At 44.0% G+C, this 26,397-nt stretch overlaps 2 protein-coding genes and 1 long non-coding RNA gene across 8 annotated transcripts in view; 2 read left to right on the plus strand and 1 right to left on the minus strand.

The window, feature by feature from the left end:
- LOC126872736 (uncharacterized) overlaps window positions 1-26,397 on the plus strand; it is a 195,671-nt gene that overhangs the window by 50,124 nt on the left and 119,150 nt on the right. For 4 of the 5 annotated variants that reach the window (XR_007692150.1, XR_007692152.1, XR_007692151.1 and 1 more), the window contains one exon: window positions 22,302-22,357. The exons of the other annotated variant lie outside the window; for it this stretch is intronic. Coding sequence is in view for 1 of the 4 variants with exons in the window: in XM_050632883.1 (XP_050488840.1) it covers window positions 22,302-22,357 (56 nt within the window). In the remaining 3 variants the exon portion in view is untranslated. The remainder of the gene's footprint in view (window positions 1-22,301; window positions 22,358-26,397) is intronic. 5 annotated transcript variants of the gene reach the window in all.
- Window positions 52-3,913, minus strand: LOC126872734 (uncharacterized). 2 transcript variants are annotated; one of them, XM_050632881.1, is made up of 3 exons: window positions 3,497-3,905; window positions 2,787-2,969; window positions 52-1,299 (listed from the first exon to the last, which is right to left on the minus strand). In XM_050632881.1, exons 1-3 carry the CDS (start codon window positions 3,731-3,733, stop codon window positions 1,249-1,251), a joined length of 471 nt encoding a protein of 156 aa, XP_050488838.1. In that variant the 5' UTR covers window positions 3,734-3,905; the 3' UTR covers window positions 52-1,248. The 2 variants fall into 2 exon arrangements, with proteins under 2 accessions (XP_050488838.1, XP_050488837.1); XM_050632880.1 differs by lacking the exon at window positions 52-1,299 and having other exon boundaries at window positions 1,316-2,969; window positions 3,497-3,913.
- On the plus strand, window positions 4,884-5,401 carry LOC126872743 (uncharacterized). Its single transcript, XR_007692160.1, has 2 exons — window positions 4,884-4,937; window positions 5,025-5,401. It is a non-coding gene; the product is annotated as an uncharacterized LOC126872743 (long non-coding RNA).

Genomic DNA, 26,397 nt, shown 5'->3' on the forward strand with positions numbered 1-26,397 from the left:
AAAATCGTATGGTTAATGAGTATTAGTTAAATAATTGAGCGTAACATAGCGTCGTTATGAAATATTGTTTATTACCCGCTTATAAACAATGGTCAGTAAAGACTCTAGCGAAATGGCTTTGGTACAATTACAATACTCTGTGAACGCACATTACATTTATCGTGAAAATGTATAAGCCAATTATAATTATAGCGCATTGGTCGATTGTTCGTAATATTATAATAGGTCGCTATGTCGTTGCGCACAAAGAGGTATACTTAATAGAATGCTTATTAATAATTCTACCTGTGAAAAAGTCACAGCTAGTATTATCAACTTAACGTTGATTAATGTGCGACCATTGATTAAGAAAATTGGCATTTTTCGTGCTTTAGCGGCGATAAAGGTTTCATAAAATAGGGGAAACTCTTAAACGTAATCAAGTAAATTCAAGCGTTTTCAAATATTCTTCCACGATGTTCTTAATAATATAAACTTTCCTTTGCAACGTATAGGTGTCACATTCTCCCGTACGTTTTGTAAAAAAGAATTGCAATTGTTGGTTATTCTTAGAATCGCCCGGCAACGACGTTCTTAAAATACCTAATAGTAAACAATCTTTCAGACGAGCCATTTACTGCGTATGCATGAATTGCATAGCGAGAGGGCCCGTACTGTTTCTCTAGTGTAGTTAAATATATTATAAAAAAATATGAGAAATGTATTACGCGGCCCGTTACCGACTATCGTGTAATCGACGCAAATGTAATCTTCAGACACACGGCTAATTAATATAAGTCGTGAAATGAAAATTGGCACAATTGTCTCGTACGATTAACTAAAGCCTGTGTGTCATCAAAGAACAAAACTCGCAAAATTTTTCAATAAACCTCTATCGTTCGTATCTGACGATCAATCATCCAGTCAACACGATACAGGCACATGAAAAAAAAAAAAAAAAAAAAAAGAAAAAACTGGAATATTCAATACAGAAATTCGTATCGCTTTTCGAACCTCAATTTCTTAATTGTTAAATAGTACGGGGTAGAATTTTCGTGTACTTAACGACGAATACGCGATCACCTTTTCTTTTTCATTAAGAAGCATGCACTTTATCGCGCATCTATTCACTAGTTTTCGTTAGTTTTGTTCATTAGACTATTTCCAAGCCGGCTGCCGCTTGTCTATCTAGTATCACAGTCTGCTGTCGTAACGCCGTTCTCCTTGTCGGTGATCTTGAATGTCGGTGATCTTGAACATCGATAAAGTCTAAAACAGGTATGGCGATGGTTCGCAAAAACCACAATCTTGACAAGTTTTCTGGAAAAATAAAAATTTGAAATTTAAAATCCGCGGTACGAGAGTGGAGAGTTTGAAATTTGAAAATTCCCATTTGAAAATGCCGATGATGTTAATATGGAACAAAGTTGAAAATTTGATATTTAAATATTTGAAAATTTGAATATTCGAGATTCGAAGGTTTAAAATTCGCAGCTTGAAATCGGAAAAATTTAACGGTTTCCACGCCTTCTGCGATGTTATGTATGATCATCAGCGAGCGACTTGTCTCTAGTTTGTTTTCATCAGGATTTTTTCGACACGCACAAAATGGCCGAGTCCTAACGCAAAGGAAGACGACCGATCGAGTCTGTCGAGTTCATGAAAATTTATTTCCTTCCTTTGCCTTTATCTCCTTCGATCGTTCGATTCCTATCACTGAAGCATATCGCACAGCGAGAAAAATTGATAATGCAGAACTATTTAGCGGCACGTTATCGCCGAGTTCACAACAGAATCAAAGATGTTGGAATATCGGATCTCGGAGGCAAATTTTCCAAAGTACGTTGAACGAACAAATGGGATTTTAATTCTTCCACTAGCAAATCTTCTAATTTTCGTCGATTGTTTCACGATTTTTAGGCCGTCAAAGAAATCAGAATATTATCGTTGTTGCACCGTTTTCCACAATCACTGAGCAAAGTCTCCTTTGTCGGCGCAACAATCGCGGCATTTCCTGACAACCATTACTGGCGAAAATCTCGTCCGTTTAGGTTTTGGACAGTCTGTTTAATCGTCTGTTTACCAGTGATTTATCAGTATCAAGCAACGAAACCAGAGAAGCTAGAAATCCTTAGACGAAACTTAGAGGCATCGGCGGAGAGCGATAGAACCGAAGAGGAAGGAGGAAATATTCCACGTGGGTAGAAAGTAATTGGAATGGAAATATTCTCGGAGACGAATAGACTGGAAGAAGGATAGACGAATTATTACGTTTAATTAGAGCAAAGGACTTGAAGGAGACTCCAAATTAGTTAGGATAATTCTGCTAATCGAAATACGTTATTTATATCCGTAATAGTAACTGAAATTCGAAGAAATAACAAGAAATCAGGTTAGTTTGTGAATAGTTAGAGAAATAATTGTGTATCGTGTAACGTAATTGAGTTTAGTGTATGTTTCGATACGAGACGTCCGTTAAATTGTTGTTAGTATTAAACTTGACATTATAGGAAAAAAAGTATTTTGATTTGAATTTTTCATTTGTTTTGAAGTATTTTCCCATGCGTTGCCATGTAAATTAAAAAGTCATAGGATTCGCAGCAATAAGGAAGGCAGTAAGAAAAAACGCAAAAATTTATTATAACGAATATTAGTTGACTATGAATTTATTTATAGTACATGTCAAAAAATTATTCGATTTTGATTCACTTTCATTTGATTGTGGTCGGTTGAAATTACTGGAAAGTAGAACTGCCGACCTTATTGCAGCAGTAGTCATTTTCAGTTGATAAAATTGGCAAACTCACTGTTGGATAATCTTTCGTTGGTCCCTGTTCTCCGACAAAACGATAGTACACCGATCTATTTTCTATGAAACTTTTGTAATCGTAACGGGGCGTCGTTGGGACTCTCATTTGCCAGAATGGTTCTCTGAGATTCGCACCCAAATTTAATATATCTCGTTCTCTATAAAAGATACGAATCGGAGCCTGAAAACGAAATCGAAATTTTCAATTTTCATCTTTCTTTATTATTTTTATATTATTATTATTTTTTTTTTAATATGATTTTATGGTATTATAGCTTTCCTGATTGTTAACGTTTTTCACAGTTAACCTTTGTGATGCTACACAGTTAGACAAATAGAGATATGTTTCGCATTTAAAGAAATATTTACAATAGATATCATATAAATAGAGTTAGAAATATGTTTCAGCCTCTAAGTATGTATTATAACATGTTCTTTACTTTGAATTATGTGCATTTTGTACACACTCTACGCATTTAAATGTCCTATATGACCTCACTGTTTATTTATCACTATGCTTGGAATTATCATACATTTATGAGAAATTTAAAGACGCAAGAAGACATAGAATTCGTTCAATATATAAAAATATTTACATAAAATATCCAAATTAGATGAAAGAAGTGGCTGAGTAGCTCTTTTAATTGTGTGCTCAAAGAAATGTAAATTTGCGTGAATATTCTGTTTTCTTATTATCAATTCGTATACCTCTTCTTCTTCTGGCGTTTCTGGTCTGGAAGAATCTGATGTTTGATCCGGTGTGGACGATTCATTGGAAGGTACTAAACTGCAGATTCCACTTGATTCGCTCGCGGTACTCGGCGATATCGGTCCACTAATACCATTCAAAGTTCTCAAACCCTGTTCATATAAATCTTTCGCCCCCACAGAGGTGAAATGGTCAGCTTCCAAACCAGACAGAGGCAGAGCTATAGATAGTGCCATTTTTCACTTCCTCCTTTGATTAGCTTCGAAAATCTTCTTGATTCACTTCAATTATAATGAACTTTCGATTGCTGGAAACCGTTACGACGTTGATCGACAACTAACTGAACGTTTAGTAGATTCTTCTTCGTCTACAATGTTCTTTATTCAATACGTGTGTGTATTCTCTATAATATATTGTACGTGTATACATTACAATGAAATAGTGTGCGAAAGTAAACATGACCTTTCTGATCTTCGGTGGGAATTAGTAATGTATGTCTAATTATAGATAATAATATAGCTGAGTACCGTGTGTTTCTTTGTTATTAATTCTGTTTAATAGACGTTAGTGTATATGATCTTTTACATTGGAATCTTAATATATGAAGAGTTTATTCTTCTATTCCAGAGTTTATACTCTTCGTCGAATGTCCATTTCATTTGCTTGTGTAAATAGTATTTAAAACATTTTTTGGTAGAGTTTATTCCATAACTTAGCATTATTCCTTAATTTTATAGGATGGCACGGTAAAGATGTGGTTATCTTTTACCGACAAAATGCTGATCCTTCGTCGGTAACAATCTACAGTTTCAGCTATTACCGACGTTAGTTTATTTCTGCTCGTTGTACCAAGAGTGGTAATATGGGAAAGCGTTTCTTTACCGACAGTTGTACATTGGTATAGAAATCGGAGAATAATATTATTCTTCCGTTAAAATATTTCATTTAAATAATGTACTACAATCCAAAATCAAGAATAGGTTGTTCAGAATATTGAATTTTATTTGGAATTTTATAATTTTGACCGACAAATTGGCTAACTCGTCGGTATCATCAATTTTGAACTCGTCCTTTTTGTATATCGGTAATGCAGATTCCTTTGTTTCTCATCCCTTGCCCTTTTAGAAACTGTATTTTACTCATTAGCTACTAGAGGGCTACTGGGATGAAACGTTCCATCCTGATGTTACTTTTTTATTAGTTTATTAATAAAAAATAAATTATATCCATTTCATTGACATTAGAGCTTCGTATGATAATTTATAGTAAAATATTTAAGCTATTTTCACAACGTAGAAGTAAAAAATTAATGTATGGTTTTCTCGCTAGTGATCGTTAGAAAGCGCAATTCCTATATAAGGATGGTTCATAGAGTATAATTCCGTGGTCCGGAGCTACTCAGGGATGCTTGCGAAAGAAGAAATGTCCAAACCTTAGAAGGTGGTTTCATTTTCAGGGCTCTGTGATTATCCTTTCCAGTTTGGGCGCCACCATTTGTACCTGACTACCATCAACCTCTGTTTTCAGACAAAAGGGATGAATGCGAGGGGGTGATGCAAATGCCAGAAACGAAGAGTGCTTATCCAGTTTGGTTATAAGTATATTCCTCGAGCACTTTCTGAAATAGGTGCAGCAGAAAACGCCTCGTAGGTCCGAGTCCATACAACCAAATCTCTGAAAGGGGTAGAGAATAACATACTTATCAAAAATCCTAGAAAGGGTGTATATTCATGTACGAAGGTCGATTTTCCCCAGTTGAACGAAAGAAAGTCGTCCCGCCAGTATATCTTGAGTACTATATCTGTGTAAACTCCAAGCTAAGAATTGATCGTCATAGTAAACTGGGAAAAGAAAAGTAACTTTCAAAACTGTAGTAGTTTGCCGTCAAACAATGACCACATTTTTGATATTTCTCCGGTCGTTTATTTTTTTTTATTGCATATGTTACAAATTTCGAAAAATTCTCCTATCCGTGTACATATTATACAAAGTATAGCGAAATTACATTTTCCTGCAGTACCGACTTGGGACATCGCGTGGGTGTTTCTCGAATGCGCCACTAGAGCATCCGAATGCTTATGCACTTGCAATTCTATTCATTTCTAAATTTCATCATAATTTGCCACAAGATTATTCAAAATGTCTGTCAACCAAACAAAATACCAATACATTTGACAAATGATAGAGCAAAGATTACAAATTGGATACAGATATTTCTCCTTATGGAATTATACTAATTTACCAAATATCTCGCGGACTTTCGATATTTATTCCAACACGCTGGTCCGCGTATCATTATTCACATATCAACGCGAGTCATTTGGAGCAACGTGATTTCCACATATGTCACGCTGGCATAATTATTACGCACGTTACTTTCCGTTCGTACATAATGGCGTGTTCCTTGTACCGGCTTGACCACGTATACCGGGTGTCTGGGTTCGCGCGCGGAACTCCGCGACCCATCCGGTGGCCTTAGCAACGCACATGCGCCCTTCTTGGACTCTCGTCTCTCCAGTTTCTCTCTCCGGATGGTTGGGGATTGGCCCGGAGTAACACCCCCTCATAATGGGTTCACCCGTCCGCGCTGAGCGCGGGAGAGCAGCCGGGAAAGAGACGGAAAGAGGGTTGAAGAGTGTCAGAAGGAGAGGAAACTGGACGAGGAAGCGAGAGAGCGTGAGGATGAAAGACAGGGAGAGACGAGAGGGAAGAGGGCAACGGAAGCCATATTGATTTCCCTATGTTTCCCCGTATTGTTACTATAGCGCCCGGTGAGGGCGCGAGGAGAAGGTAGGTACCACCCTCGTCAACCATCCCGCGCCAACCACCCCTCGACAACCACCCCGTGCAGCCAGCCAGCTCGTGTTCCGTTCTTCCAACCGATGGTCGTCCCGATGAGAGAGAGACTATGTCGGTGGACGAGGATTCCCTTCCCGTCTTTCGTTTCTTTCTCCCGTGTTCACGTTTGCACGCGGCCTTCTGTCTCGCCCACGAGATTTTCTACGCTAGTTTTCTTTTTGTTTCGGTATCGGTTGTTGTTATCGTTGCTCTTGTCACTCCGATTCACGACTTTGTGACTTTTAGAACGCGAAACCTTCGGGCGTTCTGGCACGAATATGGTGGACACGAGAATGTTTTCTACGATTTTTCGTATCCTCGACGTCGGATTGTTTTATTTCAGTTCCTAGGTCTTTTCCTTCAAGTACACGTAACATGGCAAAGCTTAGCACGATATGATAATGAATATAATACGCGCGAACGTTTCCATTTTGTTTATTGTCAACAGCCGTGTTTAGAGGGTGAAGTATCGTTATTTTTAAACCAGTGGAGAAATATTAACAATCTGCCAGGCGATCCGAGACAGTATAGCCGTTCCTTGTTGTTGAGGTTGACTGATAGAGGGACGCGTGGCTGAATTTGTAATAGAAAAATATATGGATGTAAGTATAAGTGTAAGGGCAGGTATAGTGTATTACAGTATCTCTCAGTATTACATTACAATAGAATATGATAGGGAGTACGTTCATACATTTACAGCAAAGGATATTACCAAAACAGGTAACGTTGGTGTGTAACTCTGGCTGGAGGTTACAAGAAACAGCGATAAAAATCGACTTATAGCTCTTTTGTATCTGAACCTTGTAACCCAAAACAACATTCGTATTCAAGGGCACAATAACATGGACCTTTCCTTTCTTGATTTTTTTGCTTCACCGGATTCTATTTTCTTCGTCACAGCCGGTGTCCAAGTCATGCGTATATAAAAGAAAAGATGTAAAGTTTTTCTTAAAGTAATTACTTCAACACTTATCGATCCGAGTGTTTCGTCATCTTCATTTCGATTAAAATTTTCGTACTTTCGACGAATATAACGAAACCTGAAATGAAAACTATAGATCTAGAAAAGTTGCTGTACCAGTGAATCGTCTGAAACAACATTTTAGTGCAAGATACTTATACATAGGAATGTTTAGTACAAGAAAATTGGTACGTCAATGGGTTACAGAAGACAAATAGAAGTAGCACGCGTGATAACGATCTTTACGACAGCGTAATCGTGTCGCCCGATGAGCGTACAGCATCCCCTTCTTTCCAACTTTACCTGGTAAATTCGGAAAGCCATAAATGTATCTCGATGTCGCGATACGCTCATCAACGAGTCGTTCGGTTCACTTGGCTCACGAAACGCGATCCACGCGTCGCTTAATACTTCTCTTAATGTCGAAACACCCCAACGCTTGCACGGAAGGTACGCGCAGCACACCTGGGTGGTCCATGCCCGATATCAGCTGCGAAACTTCCCAGACGTCCCGTTTTTCTACACCGCGTCCTTTGCTCTCCTTCGGGAAACGAAACGAAGGGGAGGTAAAGAGGAAGGACAAACAGAGAGAGAGAGAGAGACGGAGATAGTGAACCGTGTGGTTGTTACCTAGTGATGCATGGCTCGGTAATAGCTACAATACAACCAGCTTACAAGAGGGGTTCCGTTTCCATCCCGCTCGGCGACTTGAGATTTATTGCTCCCCGGTGGATTGCGGATTCCCAGATTCTCCGGTTTGCCCTTATAAATGACTCCTATTAATTGACCGTGATGCGGGACAGGAAAACAGTGAAACGGAGAAAATGAAATGGGAATAATCGCGGATGAAAATGAATTATATACATATATATATATAGTCGTTTGGTTATTCGATTCGATGAGAGAAAGAGAGGAATGGGTTAGTAAACGAGAGACGATGGAATCGTTGGTTCCGATCCTGCAGCGATGATTCTCTTGGCGAAGTGTCGTCTCGATGGAGAGAAGCGATTCATCGTGAAACGTAGTCAATTTACCCTGCAAAGTGGCGGACACACGTCGGCGAACCAGGCGACAGGGATTTCGACACGGGTGGGTATTCTGCGTTCGTTTTCTCGGTGCGACGCGGCGCAATCGTGGCCGCCGTCCGGCTTTAAAGTGCCAATCAAGGGATGAAAAAGAGGCGGAAAGGAAGAGAGAGGACGTTCGACGTCTACGAAGCTCGTGCCGCGGCCACGTGTCCGATGTGCGTGAAGAATGAAACCAGACACACCCACCGTGCACGCGAGCGCAGACCCCCGTGACCGTGCGCAGGACCCCATAAATGCGATCTGGCTGGCATTAAAAGCGTGCTAATGCACTTAATGGCGAGTTGCCGTGCGTGCACGAGCCGCTGCGTGAGAACACGCGTGGGCGGGGTAGTTGTCAAAACACACGTGGAAATCGCACGCGTGCCGAGATTTTCGCTCGTTTCTCGTTCATCGAGATCTGTTAGACACGCTACCGTCCATAGGATGCAGGACATTTGAAAATCGCAAAGACAAGACACGACGGGCTCTATTCTTCGTGTTTTATGACGAAGGATCATGAGTGAAATAATAAATCAATTAAAACGAGTTCGTCTGCCTCCATGGTAGATATAGTTAACTCCAATCGAATATGTTTCGTCGAACAAACTAAAATTTGATATTATTACCACGATCCGACGAGACTAGTCTCGACGAGCCGTTCTTCGATCGATCTTGCTGTGCAGATCTTTACGAATACGATCTTTTTCGTCTTTTAATTGTCGCAGCTTAATTTAGAATCTTTGCTTATAGACAGAAACGTACACGTACGCGAACCATTCGAAAGCCACTGATATCGCGTTGCCTGCTCAGTAAATTGTTTCTCCATCTCGTTTAACGTCGTTCCATATCCAATTTGAATTTTTAACAGTATAATGAGAGAAACGAATAGCAGTGAAGCTATCCGTGGATTTATGAATACAAATTCATAGCATCTCTTATTCAGCGAGGAGGGATCGGTTGTCGTCGGCCAGGCGCAAGGTGTTCCGACTCGTGAAATTTATGTAAAATCATGCGCGGCCCGGTGGCTGCTAGCCATATGTGGATCCGCAGTAACCGCGTAATAACGTAAGATTGAAGGTCGCGGGGTAACAGGCCATCCGGCGCATTCTCATAACATGTAAAACACCAGGATTACGGGATAATAACGAGCCAAGCGTTCGTGTTTGTAAAGTTTAGCAGAAGCAGGACTATACCGTAGCATTCGACCGTCTGTGCGGACATTGGATCGAACAAGAGAGAGATAGATAGACAGAAAGAGGGAGAGAGAGAGAGAGAGAGAGAGAAAGAGAGAGAAGTTAACTCGCGTATGTAGGTGGCTGAGATAGTCGGATGGTAATGAAACGCTATGGCGGTGAGATCGTAGGGTGTCGGGCCGCGTAATTTCGCAGTTCCAAGATTTGCACCCGAGTGGACAGTGGGGATCTTCTGTCACGGTACACCCCCCGTGGCTTTAATATCGCTTTATTAACCCACTTTGACCGGGCGATGAGCTTCCTCCCCGAGATCCTCGCGACGGACCCGATCGTAACTCGTGTCGCTCGCGTGGAAAAAACAAGCTTTATTACCGTGAACTGCTGGATATTTTAGTTGATTCTCCTTTATGAGAAAACGGTCTGGTGACCTGCAGTTGCCACTTTTAGATCTGAAATTTTTGGCAGTTGTCTCAAGTCCTCGTTCGCCGTATCGTTGCAAAGGTTTGGATGAGTTTGCAGGTAGCTACGAACAATGCAGAGAAACATCTCTTTGAGGACCCTCGCGCTCCAACTCATGGAAACCGACTCGTTAACTTCCGATACGTCTGGCCTCGATGAATATTAATTTTTGCATCTTCGTCAGAGAGACGTCTTGAGCCCTGGGTTCGTTGCCCGTACTCTCGTCTGATCCTCTTTGTGACCGTGACGCGCTTTGTACCGGACACCCCGTAGACACGGTGAAGATGTCGCAAATTGGATCGTGTATATAACCGTCCCGGCGCAATATATCGCCGGGAGATCCGGCAATCCCACGAAACAAGGCTCTTGAATCTCCGTACGCCTGACTTACGCGGGAGCCGGCTTAACGGACCAAGCCGGCTTCGTTTGCACAAACGAAGCCACCAGATGTCGATCTGAATATTTCACCCTACCTCCTTGATAAATATCGCTGCTTTTTAATTTCATTTTTGAAGCACCGTGAACACGACACTTTCAACTTTTCTTGTCTCCGATAGTTGTGTTCGCGTTTCTTTCCGTTTTCATGCCCCGTTGACTCGATCAACGCGGCAAATTCGAACGCAACTTTTCCTCTAGTCGAACAGTTCTCGATACGCTACATTACGCCTACGAATACGTTGTCTCGAAGACACGCGGCTTCTTCTAGTTTCCATTCCGCCGCGTTGTCTCGTTTGCAGGAAAATTCGAACGGAATTCTTCCTACGTTCAAAGGATTTTCGATCTTCCAGATTTCCGCTTATTCGACGTTTTCCACGAGACATTCCAGGCGGCGTCCAAATGACTCGGGATCAGCGGGCGGCGCCGCCAACGTAGGAAAAAAATGTAAATCTGGCGCAAGCCGGGAGGGGGCACCCTTTTAATCCACGAGGAGAAAGAGAGAGAGAGAGAGACAGAGAGAGAGAGGAACTCCCTAGTCGATAGGCGGGGGATTATCACGAGGTATCATATGGAGCCTCTCGAAAGTGAACGAGAAAAAGCGTAGGAACGAAGCGAAGCGGGTTGAAAGAGAGAGAAAGAGGGACGAAGGAGGAGGGAGCTCGCTGGCAGAGAACCCCATGGTTACCGGCAGACAGAAGTGGGGCTCCCGTGGCGAGAAGCACCGTCAAATCCACCGCAAATGCTCTCGAGTACTTCTTCTTGGTCGGACGTGAGCGCAAGGGCGACCACGAGAGAGCACGTGGTACTTGAACCAGTTGGGGACCACCGAGTGGCTGCCCGAATGTTGCTTGCTTGCGCGTACGATCGGCCAGAGTAACGAGGAAAAAACCGAGCTACCGGAACAGCGAGAAATATATTGCGTTTATTTGTTTTCTTCGTGCCACTTGCTCTTCGTGCGCGACACTCCACGCGATGCCGAGCGACTGGACTCGTAATCGCTTGAAAAACTCGCTATCTCGAATGAACGCGAATTAACGCGAACGACTTCTCCGCGATAAACGATATTCGCTGGCTTTCTGATTACGGATCCGGACCGAATTTAGTTCTAATGCAAGGGAACGCGAGAAGAATAGGTAGCCGATAGTAACACGGTGATACTTGGAACGTTAGCTTGTACTAGATTGGGTTATCGCTGGAGTATCGTTTGGCGAAAACAATTCGAAGAATAGACGAATTGGATAACGTCGGTCCTAAAAGTTGCGGTCCCAATGCAAGGCGGCCCTGTACGTAGCTATATACCGCCAACTTTGACCCTGAAGTTTCGAACAAAGGTATCTCCGTATCCATCGCTAGAAATCGTCCGAATAGAATCGATAAAGTGACACGAATTTGCAACTTGGGAAGTATAGAGAATCGCCGAGCACTCGGCCAGTCGCAACCCTGAGTTGCCCGTTGGCCTCGTTGGTTCACGGAGATACAGCTGTGTCTAAGAGTATGCAAATCGCGCGTACGTACACGAATAAACGATAAACACGGTCGTGCGAAGACTCATATACACGCATCGGCGCGTATCGTTCCAACAGAGTCCGCGAGACTCGGCGAGGGTGAGTCGGGGGTTGGAGCCGGTTTGTAACAAAATCAATAGAGGGGTGGCGCGCGAGAGGACACGCGGCGCAGGGATGGGTGGGTGGAGTGGCGGCGGGAGGAAAGACAGAGAGAGAGAGAGTGAGGGAGAGGCCGTGATAGAGCCTCCACGGGGGTGGTTTTCCAGCGCAAGCGCGTTAAAGCCGAGTTAGATGGTGGAGGGCCAGGGGAGGGAAGACAAAACCACCCCGCCGGCTACTCCCACCCTCTGGATGAGGCGACGGACTGCGATGGAGTGCCTCCTCCTCCTCTTTTCTCCTCCTCTACCTACGGGGCTACTCCACCCCCTGTGTCACTGAAGCTCAGGGGTTGTTTGCCCCTTGGAGTGGTAGGTGCTGCCACCGTGCTTGTGGCGGTCAGTCGACGAACTCGCCAGGTTGGAACGCATATCCCGGGCATTTTATTTCCGCGAGGACTGGAGGATGTGCCCGCGTGCAATCCGACGAGGATAATTCGATTCGAGCGGAGAATCGCGGAAGCTTTGGGTTGAGAGACGGTTGGGAATTCTGCAGGCTTTGATTCGATATTCCATCAAGGAGAAACGGGGTACACTAGGTTAGGAGGGATGATCATTTGGTTTCCGCGTTGTGATACGTTTCTGTGTAGATTTTAAGCTTATCATTGACCCATTAAGGATGCAACGTTCCATTTGCAATTTTATTCGATCAATTTACATCATCAAGTTTGGTTTCTAAGTTTGTAGCTAGGAATTGGAATGCCAAGATTTTCATGATATTTTTGTCGTCGTTACGTCTTCTAGCCAGATTCTACGATTTTATGGAACTTGAAGCGGTTGAAGTATTTATTATATTATGACAAACCAATGCTTGGTTCTCGAGGGGTAAAATAAATCACGTTAGCATCGTCATGGTTGACGTTTAATCTCAGTGCAATTTACTTTTGTTTCATAAATCAATGAAGTCGAACAAATGGAATTATAAATAAAATTGATGGTTTTATCGCGACGATATGGAACGAAATTTCATCTAAATAGCCTTTAGGAGACGAGTCTATCGCATCTTGTGAATATGAACGTTGGAATCCATAAATTTTACAGGCAATGCGCCTCCGTTTCCGCTATACTTCTCAAAGACAATAACTCTGAGACACCGAGCATTTGGCATCTTTACGTCCCGCTGGAAATGCTATTACACGGTACTAATAAAGTACCATTCTTCCGCCACTCGGTCTATCTCACACCCTTCTCGCCAGATACGCTGGCGCATATTGTCACGCGCTCGCAAGCGTGGCCCTTGCACGCATTATTTCACACGGGGGACCTAGAAAACATATTTACCACCGTCCCGGGGACAAATGCCTTGATTTGTGCCGAAAATCGGCCGAGCCCGAAATCAAGGGTCGCGATAAAAGCATTAGTTGCGCGGCTAAGTGTTTTCCCAACTTGTTCCGACCTTCTCCCTTTTGTACATCCCCTTTCCGTACTTTCTTCCCTGTCGTGACGTTACGTAAACGTTACATCTACGGTATCGACAGCTTGACAACTTTCTTTCACTTTTCTCATCGAGATCGTATGGTCAGAAATTTTCATTTACATCGACGTGTTCGAAAAATTGGCAAGGTTGCTGCGATATGGAGGCAAATCCTAATAATTCGAGCGAGCAAATAGAAATCGACTGAAAATCAAATATGATACTTTTTCCTACTAGTACGGGCTACAAAAGACACGCTATAAATTCACAGCCGACTAATTTTCGTAGTAATATACCGTTGGTCGTTCGTATATGAAACTTACGTAGGTTTTACAGTGCCTGGAGGAAATTAATTGATTATTAATAATCGCTTGGAAGCAGTGAGAAACGAGACGAAGTACGTACGTCGTCAAAGACCAGTTGAAAACTGGCGATGAAGGCGGGCAGCCGGCAAAGGGGGTGAATGAGAGTGACCTTGACAAAACATCGCGGCCACGGAGCGAAGCCGTTGAGCCGCGAGAACAAAGAGATTCTGTCGTCCTTTGTCAGACCAAGTTCCTATCTCTGTCTCCCCGCGGCTTTCTCTGTTTCTGCCGACTTTTATCTCACTGCCCCTTTCTCTTTCACTTACTTTTATCTATTTCTATTCGCCCCTATCCGTATTATTACACGCTTGTTCTCATCGTTCGTTTTATCGGCTACTCTGACCGGACTTAGCTACCCTTATTCGCATTTTAATCCCGTGTAGCCAGCCTGTGTCATTTACACTTTCGAAACTTCACTCGTGAACTTGTCCGAAGCGAAATGTTATCTTTCCCCACGAGGTATTCCGGAATCTTTTCAGATTCTGGTCGAAAATCCTAAAATAACAAAAACATGGGTCGCGTGAGCGATTTGTAAGACTTGGTTCGACCACGGAAGCTATAAAATATGCTTGTCGAGGAAGGATTAAGGAAGCTGTGATTCAAAGGAGTTCCGAAAGTACAGCGTTTCGATAACTGGACGAAACGACGCTCTATTCTCGCGATGACGATGGCTGCTAAGGCAATTAAACGGACATCACGGAGTCAAATGACCTTTTCTCGCTGCCTCTCCAGGGAGCAAAACCTTTAGAGGTCGGTTTACCGGCGCTCCTTTAATGTCGTCGACCTTATTTCGCCCTAGTTTGATGACCAAGCGTGCAATTCATCCCTTCGTCGAGAACCATTCGACAGTTAAATGCTTTATGGCGATAAGGAAGCAGCTTCGATGCATACGTTGTATTTATCGAAGTACACATCTCGTTAGCAATATGGCTATGGTTCTATTACTTTGGCTGTATTAGCTGCTCCAAAGTTTGACTGACGTCAACCTTTCGAACGCACCCTGTATAATTGAATTTAACGTGGAATTGATGGCGCCTCGATGGGCTGAAAATCTCACGATAAACAGTAGTTGCAGCGTTTTGGTTGGTGGATCGAGCTTTGTGAAAGGTTGACACGAGGCTTATAGGCAGTACGTCTTCGAGGAACATCCAAAGGATGGAGTGGACTGGCTCGGTAACAAAAGTACCAGCGAGTCCATCGCACTTTCCCCGGTAGTGAGCTCGTTTTTGGGATTGTCGTTTCTGAATGGTGACTTTAGCCTTCGTGTATGAATGGTATTTTCAGATATATACCCGAGACCTGTGCACCCTCTTTCTCCCTTCGCCTGTCGTTTCCTCCTCGTTGCTCTTTCACGGTTTAGCTTCTCTCTGCGCGGTGGACCAACGGTCCATTGTCGGATCGGACTCAATGGATGATGCTGAAGCAGCGGGGGTGGAAAGAGGGGGAAGGATTGTCGTTGTGGAACCCATCCTCCCCCTTTCTGGTGGCGGTCAACTCAAAAGGAAATGAGGTGCCCCCGACAGGACCTATCCCAACGAAAAAGAAGCCACTGGGCTGCGCGAGGGAAAGAAACCCACCCCCGCGCTCCTGCCACCACGAGTGACGAACATTTCCTACGAATCGGTAGAATCTGACATGCCTTCGCCTTCCTCGAAACGGTAATTTTTGCATGTCAGCTACGTACGATCCATTTTCACTGTAGTTGCTTCTACCAGATATTTTCTCCGTATGAAACATACATGCAAACTAAATATATAAAACCACGTACTAACGAACGATACATTACAAATTAATACAAACTAGATGAGGTACGATGCAACAGTTTCTTAATTAAATGAATTGAGAGTCCCCTTGGATTGAGATTAAAATATTAATCGAAGAATAGACGCTATTGAACTTTAATACTACGCTGTTGATACCAGTATACGTACATCGATATGTAAGCATCGTATGAATGTGTATACTTGATTTTACCGAGTTAGCATTATGGTTTAAATGTCCCTATTGTGAAGAATGAAGCCAGGGATTCGAAGAAATAGATAAATTAAACGCGTCCTTCCTTTATTTCGATGGTCGCGTGGCCGCACAAAGGAAAAAGGGAGCCGTGGTTCGGAAGAATAAAGCCGAGATCCGACTTTGAGACGAGTTTTCGATTCTCCAGGTGTTAGAAAACACGCGCAGAACCTTCCAGCAGTTTTTGCTACGACGACACCGCAACAGAGGATAGTCCTTTCTAGGGTTCACACCTTGGCCATTCAATTTTCACGCCACCTACGATTTAAGTGACTCGGGGATGAGTCCAGGTGCGACTTGATGTTGCTTGGTGCGAATTCTTACCGGGGGTTGACATTTCTCCAGGTAAAAAATAACATTTCGCCCCTGAAGTGCGGGAAACTTGCAAACGCGTTTGTTTGTATCCATGCACACGTGAATGCGTGAATGAGATTCTTACACTGTTTGCACTTCTCTGGATTATCGTGATCTTCCCTTTTTTTCCTCGAAAAGATAAAACTCATAATCAAGATTTAGTTTGATTTAAAATCCAAGGTGATTGGACAAAATTCTACGACTTCAAATGCAAAACGATTAAGACGGAATAAAAATTCTACGATGCAAAATTCGAGATGATTAGAACGATACATGTTTTTTTTTTTATTCTCGTGTATTTTACTTTCTGGATGTCCTGCGAGTAGGGCTAACTTGGATGAGGACCACAGAGAAAAATGGTAGAGATTCGTACGTAAAATCTTCGCAACTCAGAGACCGCCCGTTGTAGATATGAATGAAGCATCCGGCCAACAAAATACTCGCGTAAATGCTGCGCGCAGAGGATCTCCGAAGACATCGTACTTTCCAGGAATTTTCGAAGGGCTCTTCTCGGCGAACCCTCGATACAACCATCGAAACCTCATCGGTTCCGGTCAATTTCGAAAATTCAAGGGAAAACCATGTAATTGAAAAGCATTACGCGAAGAGGAACGTTTCGCTTTCAGGACCGCTATTTGTCGGTGGAACTTTATTGCCGGTCTTCCGAGGATTCTTCACAGAGATGAATAAAAAAAGATTTTGATATTGCTTAGAAATAACGTTCCAGAGAGGACCTATATTCTCGAATGGATGTTATAATATGCGCTTTTAACTTAGTTTTAATGTTAAACGAATTATCATATAGATAGATCGTGAAAACGATTGGAATTGAAACAATTTGTTTGAAAGATTTTATTCGCGTGCCAAACGCAGTCAAAGAAATGGAAACTAAACAAAAACTCGCCAAACATTGCAACAAGTATCACGCTTTCTATGTTTTACGCATTTTTGTACGCCGTATGTGTATTTTTTACGCCTTCAAATCAAACTATCCACGAATACATAAACAGTCTGTGTATGATAATAAAAATTGATCTCGAGACAATTACTAAAAATGGATAGAAAAATCAAAGCGACACAGAAAACCATCTTGCAATCGTTTTTATCAGTATATTTAGCAAGTTTAGTAAATAAAAAAAATTACTCACGGAGATTGCATCTGCTTTGCGAATGAAAAAGATCGGCTTTTCTTTATCCCTATCGAGAAGATAACGAGGCGTGGACCTACAGTGACACCTGAGGTGAGGTCGTGACACGTTACGAGGGTAGCTGTGCTAGACATCCATCACTTCTTTGTACAGTCGCGGAGTGACACCTGGTTCTTAGCCACCCCTCCTTCCCCCTTCGGTACACTGCACCCCTCTCAGCTTCCTTTGAAAGTTCGCTTCGACGGCCACCGTGGCCGGAACCACCCCCGAGAACACCCTCGAGCAATGACGCGTAGCGGTTTAAAAATAAATAAAACTGGGAGACGTTGGTGATCGGTAAGCCGCCGCAAAGCTGGGATTATTTTTATTGATGACCCGCGAGCTTCGCGTCGGGAAAAATCGGGAAAAAAGATTTGGGAAATTACGAGCTTCGCTGAAGTTAACGTCGATGATTAAAAGTTCAATAGAGCTGCGCTGTAACTCTATTTTATTTCATTGAATATTCATACGTTCTACCGTATAAATTATAAATTCTTGCCTGTGAGAGAAGTCAACATTTTTATTTGATTGTCGCAATTTGGACAAGAATTTTGGAAGCTTCGATATTTTAATGTTTCTGATTGCAAGAAATGTAATTCTTTTTAATAGTTAATAGAGTGAAATAGTTTCAGATTTTGAAAGCAAATTTCTTTTTACCGTCTATTAATAATCGTGTACTGTAGATTTTTACGCAAATTTATATTTTCTCGGATACCGGAAAATGATATCTGCATAGAGGTTTGTTTCACTGTGTTTCACTATTAAAAGGTGCTGCGAGTACTCTACTTTTGTCGAAAACAAATATGCGAAACTTGATCACGCGTAACATTGTCGGTTTTACGAGTAAATTCTGGTCTACGTTTTCTTCGTCTGGATCCACAAGGTTTCGCAAATTCGACCGCGTTCACGTAGTCATCGAGGTAATCGATTCCGGACGTTACACGACAGAAATTCTCTCGTGTCATCTTTTGGCCTGCGGTTGTACAATCTGCGAGGAATCTCGCAAGATACATCTTCGAGAATTCCACGGAGATTCTCCGTCGAATGAAACGAACCAGAAGACGACGCATTAAAATATCACGTGCTCCGGTTCGACTTCTCACGGTGCGAAAAAGACGGAGGAAGCTTGTGGCAGCGGTGAATTGATTAATGGTAAACGTGGGTCTGAAGTGCATCCACGCCTTGTTTTTGCCAAAAATTCCTGGTGGTTTCCCAAGGGACACATTAGGCGGTCGAGTCGTTTTCAGAAGAAGGAAAATTTAGAGAACGGGATCTCGTCTTCGCCCTCCCGTCGAGAGTTTCCTCATGGATTGCGGCAGTCAAAACTCAGCTGGTTCGGTTTCGGTACGTCCTCGGGGATCTTTATATTTTAACTCGTCAATGGCTAGGGAGCAGCCAGGTGCAGGTGTGCCACATTTTACACGGAGGATACAGTCTACCGAGCAATAAAGCGGCTGCACGCAGTGAAAAAAGGAGGAGGGTACGCGGGTGGCACATCGAATTTTTCACGATGGATCTCCTGTAACTTACCTGGCGTTTTGTTGATTTCCGACCGATTAGAAGCATCCAGCGTGAAAGGGTTGACACGCGACTGGGACTGATGACGGCTCGATGAAACGAGACTTTTTCCAACCCTTAGTAGCACGTACGATACAATAAGCGTTCGTGTACCTTGGCCGATACGTTGTAACCAGACCGCGAATATTCGCAATTGCAAATTCATATTTTTGTGAATGCAATTAGCGAGATAGATCCAAAGCAGAGATTCGTTTCAGTTGCAAAATTCTATAGAGAGTATTACGTTTTCTATATTTTACATCTGCATACGTGCATTTTTCTTTTCATTTTCAACTGTCTCGTAAATGTATAAATAGTCACGGTCTAGCGATATCTGAGTTTGGATTTACTCCAAGTATACAAATTATACAAGTTGCTGCTTATCGACACTTGTGAAACCAGAGCTGGACGTTCTCGTTGATTTGTGGTAATCGGTGGTAGCTTCGATATAATTGAAACGTACATTGAGAAAGAGATATCGATCGGAATTGTTAAGCGTTCTTTCCGACTGCAACATAATTGTTCGAGGTTCTCCAATCGCGCGTAGAAGCAATGCTAAATCCATAGCCATCCTCCTGATAGTTTTAGAATCGAGGAGCGAATATCTTCGCTGATTTGTGATAATGTATCTAAGCATCGGTATGCTTAAAACATATGCTACAAAGAAGACGTCAATCAGAATTGTTAAGCGTTCTTTCTGACTGCAACATAATTGTTCGAGGTTTTTCAATTAAGAGCAAAGCGATACAAAATTGATAGCTTTGACGCGGAAGAAGAAAAAAAAAAGACGATTCCTCGGAGAGATAGCTCATTCCAGCGGTAGAATATCGATCAATCGACAGTCGGCCGAGGAGTTTACAGGGCACAGGGGACCGGCGTCACCGGCAAGGACGGCGAGAGGGAACTCGTCAGTCTCTGCTGACAGAAGAAGGCGGCAGTTCTCATTAATAATCGGGTGACTCGGCGTTTATATAAATAAATTGTACGCGGTCGCAGCCACTCACCTGCGATTTGGTCGATCGCTCACTATCCTGACGTGAAAGAAGCCTCGCCGCCTCCTCCACCCACTGGTCCCTCCCCTCCTCAGAAATACACCGATCCATCCGTTGCAGCGCTGGCCTGTTCGCGTTCAGCCTTCATCCATTTCGTCTCTTTCTCTCTGCCCTCTCTCGATCCCTGGCCTTCTCTGTGTTTAGCCTCTGCTACTTTCGTCTCTTTTGCTCAGGCGCTGGCGCGCGCGCGCGAGCTTCTCTCCTCAATCGGAATTCCAAAAGGCACTAGAGCAAAGCAGTGCGCGCCAGTGCCGGGTCTATGAATGCCTGGCCCCCGATGCTCGGTCATTTATTTCGGAGGCGGTGTACTACCCCCGAAATGGTCGAATGAATGCGGCAACCAACCACCCCCGCCTCCTCGCTCCCTTGTCTCGACGCGGAGTTAAAATCGTTTTGAAAATCGAGGTCGAGGGCCAGTCCGACCAGCAATCTCCTCAGACCTTCCACACACACACACACACTCTCTCTCTCTCCACCTTCTTGGAGCTTCGAGCTCCTTCTCCAAGGCTCATTCTTGCTCATTCGAATCTGCTCGCGGTGAATCCCTCTCGAGGTTTCTAGCTTCGTAGCGGTGAAAAGGGCTGGGTCGTCGACGACAACAACAACGTCGATCTGCTTTTTTTTTCGCTCTAACGTTCCTCCCGGTGGCTGTCTGTCTTCCTCCGGAGATGACTGATGCACGCTGTCCGGAGTTCTGCCGATGCATGAACGATCTAGTCGCTATGGTTTGAAGCTTCTTCGAGGAATCATGTGAATCTTCGTATGCGATATGAGAAGAACTCTTGGAGCTTTCTTTAGTGTTTAATCTCCTCCGATCGTGCAACGAAATGACGAATGATCTATTTGGAAAGTTGTTGTTCCTTTGTTCGCGAAATATCTCGCATTTCTGGAAGCAGTTACGAAAAGTACGTACTACCGACCTCTTATATACGATGAATATTGATAATTACATCAGGTATGACCGCATTTAAAATCTATGCTAATATATTTGGCCGCGAAATGATCGTGGAATTTTTGCGAGGTAATAAAGCGAAAATTCTTGGAGATACCACATACTCCGTCGTGTTTCGGTGGTACGTAAAGGGTAATGTCTCTTGCGATTTCTACAAGTCGAGAAGAGAAGATAATAAAGAGGTCTAGAATCGGCGGATAGTTTTGGACATCAGCTGTGAGGATTTCGTATGGCGCGGGGAGAAACATTAAAACTATCTTTCGCGGCACGATGCGTCTTCGTAACGGCGTAATAAAACTTCCTTTTGCCAACGATGGGCAAACTTTATTCTAGAAACTTGGTTTGACAGGAACAGTGTTCTTCCTCTTCTTCCTCTTTTCCCATTTCACGTTCGTTTTTCTTTCGTCGTGCAACGATTATTTACGCAACGAACGAGAGGAGAAACGTGGAACGGGGCAATTGATAGGAAAGCGAGAATTAGCAAAATACGAAATAAAATATTGCAGCAGAACGTGAATTTTTGTTCTCGGTACAAACGCATCGAAATCCCCGATGAATCGATTTTATCGATGTCTATTTCGTCGATAGGATCGGGAACAGAAAACGCAAATTTACTAATGTCGTTGAAATAATCGAGACAACAATACGCTACTAGAATATGCGCATGGAAGAATGATAACGATTAAAAGATAATTTAATTTTATTACCGCGGCGCATAGAACGTAAAATGATTTTAAATAGAGACAGATCGTTCGACGATAGATTATCCCTATTTCTTGAGGCAAGAATCGTGATTTACTCCGCCTTTCCATCACTTTTCGCCGGGGCTGCACGCATCTATAGAAGTCCCCATTGAATTCGATTCACTTCAGTGGTTCGTGCATTGCGGATACGCGGTAGGGCGGGTCGATCGCACCGTAAAATATTTAACGAGGCAGTTTCGCGAAGCGTCTTTGTAAACGTTATGAATATCGCAATAAAATATATATACACGCGCGCGAAGAGCTCGCCAGCGTATATAAATGCCCGAAGATAGCGTCTTCTTCGGGGAACTCCTTCCTTCCTTCGCTCGTTAACTCGTTCATTTCCCTTCATCCTCTCTTAACCAACTGTTCCTTCCCCCTCCTTCATCCCTTCTGTTTCGTTTTCGAATTCTTGCAACGATTCTTGGTTATTCAGCAACCCCGTAAAAGTGCAATTTGGCCGCGTTCAGCCTTTCTGTTGCTCGTACTTTCTTATTCCAGCCTTCCGAAATTACATCGTTCACTGACTGACGAACGGTTCATTGTTTCAGATGAATCGCGTGGATCATTGGCGCCCGAAGGGAGATCCCTCGCCTTCTTCGGCTCGGTGAGTGACTACTACTTCAACGTACAGCTTGCAATTCGAATTTACCATTTGTTGGTTCCGTTACGATGGTTTATTACGTAGGAGTGGAAGAATGGCAGGTTCGGTCGATTCTCTGCCCCCCCCCCCCCCGTAGAAGATGTTTGTCATCGAGGACTTTATTTCTCGCGAACGTTCGTAACGCGTCGCTTTACGCTCGATTCTTCTCCACTCGCTTGTCCTTGTCTCGGAATAACGCTCGCAGGGACGGCCGGAAATTCACACAGAGGGGATGGCAGAGAGGGGGAGGATTGAAAAGGTGGTACGGCAGAGGTGCTCTGCAGAGGCGTGCACCCGGTAAGATTTAATGTGATCTCTCGCGTGTCCTCTCTCTCGTTCTCTTTTCTTTTCATTCGCCATCCTCTCTGCCCTCTCACGCTCCCTCGATCAGCCTTTTTCCTCGTGCATCCACCGCCGCGTCGCAGCTCCCCCACTTTCCGGCTCGTCCTCCAGGCATTTTCAACCCCCGAAAACCCTCGTCTGCCGCGAAAGAAGAAAAGAGTGGGACGGTCTCGCGACGAAACCTCCGTCGAGCCGGACAGAGACGGACGAAGAAACAGGTCGGAGGAGAGAAGAGAGAGGATGGTCCCGAGGGTGGAAGAGCATCCCTCTCGGCGGCGTCACCTCGAGGGCCCAATTAGCGCGAGCACGAGTGTCATTCCGCCGCGGTTTCCGCATACTGGCTGCCGTTGACTGGCGTTTTCTGCGGTTTCGCGTTTCTCCCACGTAGAGGCCGTTATGCACACACACCGTGCGTGAGCCACATCTTCTCTCGCTCACCCCCGCGTCGTTCACCACCAGGGCCCCTTCCTATCACTCACTCACTGACTGGTCCTCGATTTTTTTGCTCCTCTCCCCCTCTCACCTGCTTTCACTCCCACTTGCCCTCGGCTTTTCTTCCTTTTTCACCGTCCGCCGTGCTCAGCCAGAGCCAGGAGGCCGTCTCCTGCTCACGGAGAAAGAGAGAGTGTATTATCCAATTTTCTAGCAGATATTTCACGATATAATAATTGGGCATTCAACGCGAGCCTTCCCTTCTTCCCCCCGCTGCTCGGTCTCTCTGCTCGCCTTTCACCGGGAGAGGATCGTTGAATTATATTCCCCAGAGCAACGGGCGAGGGGCTGAGTGCAAACGGGCAACGAACGAGGGCCAACCCGGTACGGGGCACCAATGGAAACATTTTCCATCGTAGAATGCGTTGGATAGCGTAAGGATCGTCCCTCTTTCTTCCCTAACCCCGTTCGACTCTTATACGCCGTCTCTGTTCTCTCCGCCGTTTTCCAATCCTCTCCTTTTCGTTATTCTTCGACCGGGTGGTCTCGATTCCACCACCGACTCCCGGTGTCCTTTTCACTCCCTCGCTCGGAGGAACTTACTTCGTCTTCACTTCGGTGGTGCCTCTTCTTCGGTTATTTCCATAACGACACTTTAAGCAACGTTAATTATTGTCGGCGTAATGAGCTCGAGGAAGTCTTCCAAGACGCGGATTCGCTCCACGCTCTTCGACTTCTCTTTTGCTCGTCTTCTTCTTCTTTGCTCCCACCGTTTCTTCTCTTCCCTTCATCTCTGGCTGCTTGTTCGCGGAATGTCAAAGGCTATCTCTTTCTCCTTCTACGTGGCAATCCCACGGGATATCACGCGGATCTGCATCACCGCGTCTTTCCACGGAGCTGATCTCGTTAAGGGACCTCCTTCGTTCTAACATCGGCACCCGGTTCCGCCTTGTTAGCGCGTCTCGGCGAGTTTAGCCTCGCGACTCAACTCGCTTTTTCAACCGAGATTCGATGACGACGCATCCGAGGAAATGAGTTTTTAGACTCGCCAGGGAAAACTGTCGGTTGATGACCCGTTACAGTTAGTCCTGTGTAATTTGATAATTGAATCGCCCCGACACTTGCGAAAACTGTTTCTTTTTCAAGAAATTACGTATCGTTAAAGTTCCATTTGAAGAAACATCTCGCACGCACCGATCTAATATATCTGATGTATCTGATGATCTAATGTATCAGGAAAGATAAACGTTCGAGAACCAGTGATTTTCATTCAAATTCCATCGTTCTTTTAACACAGTGGTAATCGAACCTTGGTTTATTTTCGACCTCCTAGTTATATGTATAAATACGGGATGACAGGTACGGTCTAACTTTTTCTTCTGAAAGATCATACGACAATGCACGGCACGGTATCCTAACGCGGCGTGCACCGTAGGAATTAAGAGAGCGAATGATCCCTTAAGTCCTGCAGGAATTATTTCTACCCGTGACGTGGTTGCGCCTAGGGCGACAATAATGCCCGGCTTTAGGCTGCTTCAGCTGTCAATCAGATCGCTGTCTGTCCTCGTTTTATTGACCGTTGCTCGATCGGGCTTCGTTATAATAGCTGTTTGGGGAACTTCGATCGTTGCCACGAGATCGGTCTAGGAAATCCTCCGGAGAAGCTTCGTAACACCACCAGTCTTATTACGTAGAATTGTACAGTTACTTTCGATCAGTTCGCATCATCCAGCACCATTTTTCAATATCGTAGCCAAATTCCAAGAATTCGCTCGATATTCTTTTCTCCCACTTACTCTCTACAATTTAAACAAATTTGAAGAAATTCGAAATATTCGCAACATTACGATCAGACTGTGGGAGTTTTATAGAAACTTATATCTCCATAAACGCGATTAAAGAGCGAGGACTCAAAATGGAGATCTGTTTTACTTACCAAAAAGAAATTACGCGAGTACTGTACTTGTCTACGTCGTTCGACGCCTCCCCTATAATCGACTGAAAATAGCAACGACCTCGTTAAACGATGACGCCTCGATTTCTGCCTGTTTTGAGAACAGAAGCGACGTCGATTCGTAAGGCGTTAACCATCATCGAGAGTGGTTGATAAAAAAGAGATTGAAGTGGGCCGAAAGTGGGAATGCACAATGACGTCGTTAGGTATGGCAGCAGCCGCGACACAACTCTTTCCCGTTACTTGGTGTACCGAGTGTCATTCAATTGCACATCCCAATTAAATAACAGGCAAAAGGGCGACGTAGCGTCGCGTACAGTCCCGACGCCCCCTAATTGCGAGCTTGGAGAAGGCTGGAACAGCCACCAAGAGAGGGCTGAGAGGACAGCAGATAAACACTCGGCGCAGGGGTTCAGACTTGCCGAATCGCGGAGATTACGCTCTTTTTCAATTCACAGCCCCTTTTTTCGTCGCTCTGCAAAAGAATATCGGAATACCGCGTGAAAAGTACGAATTAATAGATCCAGCGGCGAGAACAAATTCACGGAAATCTTGTAAACGAGTTCCCTCTGTGAAAATTAGAATCGTTAATGCCCGCTGACTGTTCGGACGATGTTTCCACTCACGACAGGGTGAAATTTCGAGTCGCTTGGCGCTCAGAGGAAAAAGAGGTCGCGGCTAATACGAGGTACACGCGGGGTGTTGCTTTCGAATTTCCGAAAAAAAAAGAAAACACGCAACTCGCGCGTCGAAGGTACGCCGCGTTCGTGTGCACGCTCGCGTTACGACGACCCGTACGTGTACACGGCATAGCCATTTCTCTCTTGTACCGTATTAAAAAGTAACGTAATTAGCACAGGCAAATGAACTAATTACCAGAATACGAATGTCGAGGCAAGCTGACAAAAGGGCTGCTGAATTCGTCTCATTCCCTTCTTCCGGACTGCTCTGCCATCTTTCTCTCGGGTTTTACCAACGCCGTGTAACTGCCGGCGAAGGGAACGTCGATGTAGAGAAAAGGATTTAAGCCAGGTTATGGATAGTTGATAGACGAGGACAGGCGATTTAAACGGATCTTCCGAGGATTGAAAGTTTCATTAATCTTATTCCGTTCTTTGGATTTTCGACCCAATTATCTTTCTTAGTATCGAACAATTACTTAGGTAAAATATACGAAAGGTCGATAATTTCTCGTTTCGAGTTTATGTAAATTTTTTAAACGTACATTCTGTTTAACTCTGGTATATTCCTCAAGAATTTGATCATCGTTGCAGTT

The sequence above is a fragment of the Bombus huntii genome, chromosome 13 (genome assembly GCF_024542735.1).
Source record: "Bombus huntii isolate Logan2020A chromosome 13, iyBomHunt1.1, whole genome shotgun sequence".
NCBI classification, from domain to species: Eukaryota; Metazoa; Arthropoda; class Insecta; order Hymenoptera; family Apidae; genus Bombus; species Bombus huntii.

Coding starts and splice junctions, on each gene's coding strand:
- LOC126872734 (XM_050632880.1), bottom strand. CDS start 3,733: ATGGCACTATCTATAGCTCTGCCTCTGTCTGGTTTGGAAGCTGACCAT. Junction 2,970..3,496: donor AAACGCCAGAAGAAGAAGAG/GTATACGAATTG, acceptor TTTCGTTTTCAG/GCTCCGATTCGTATCTTTTA.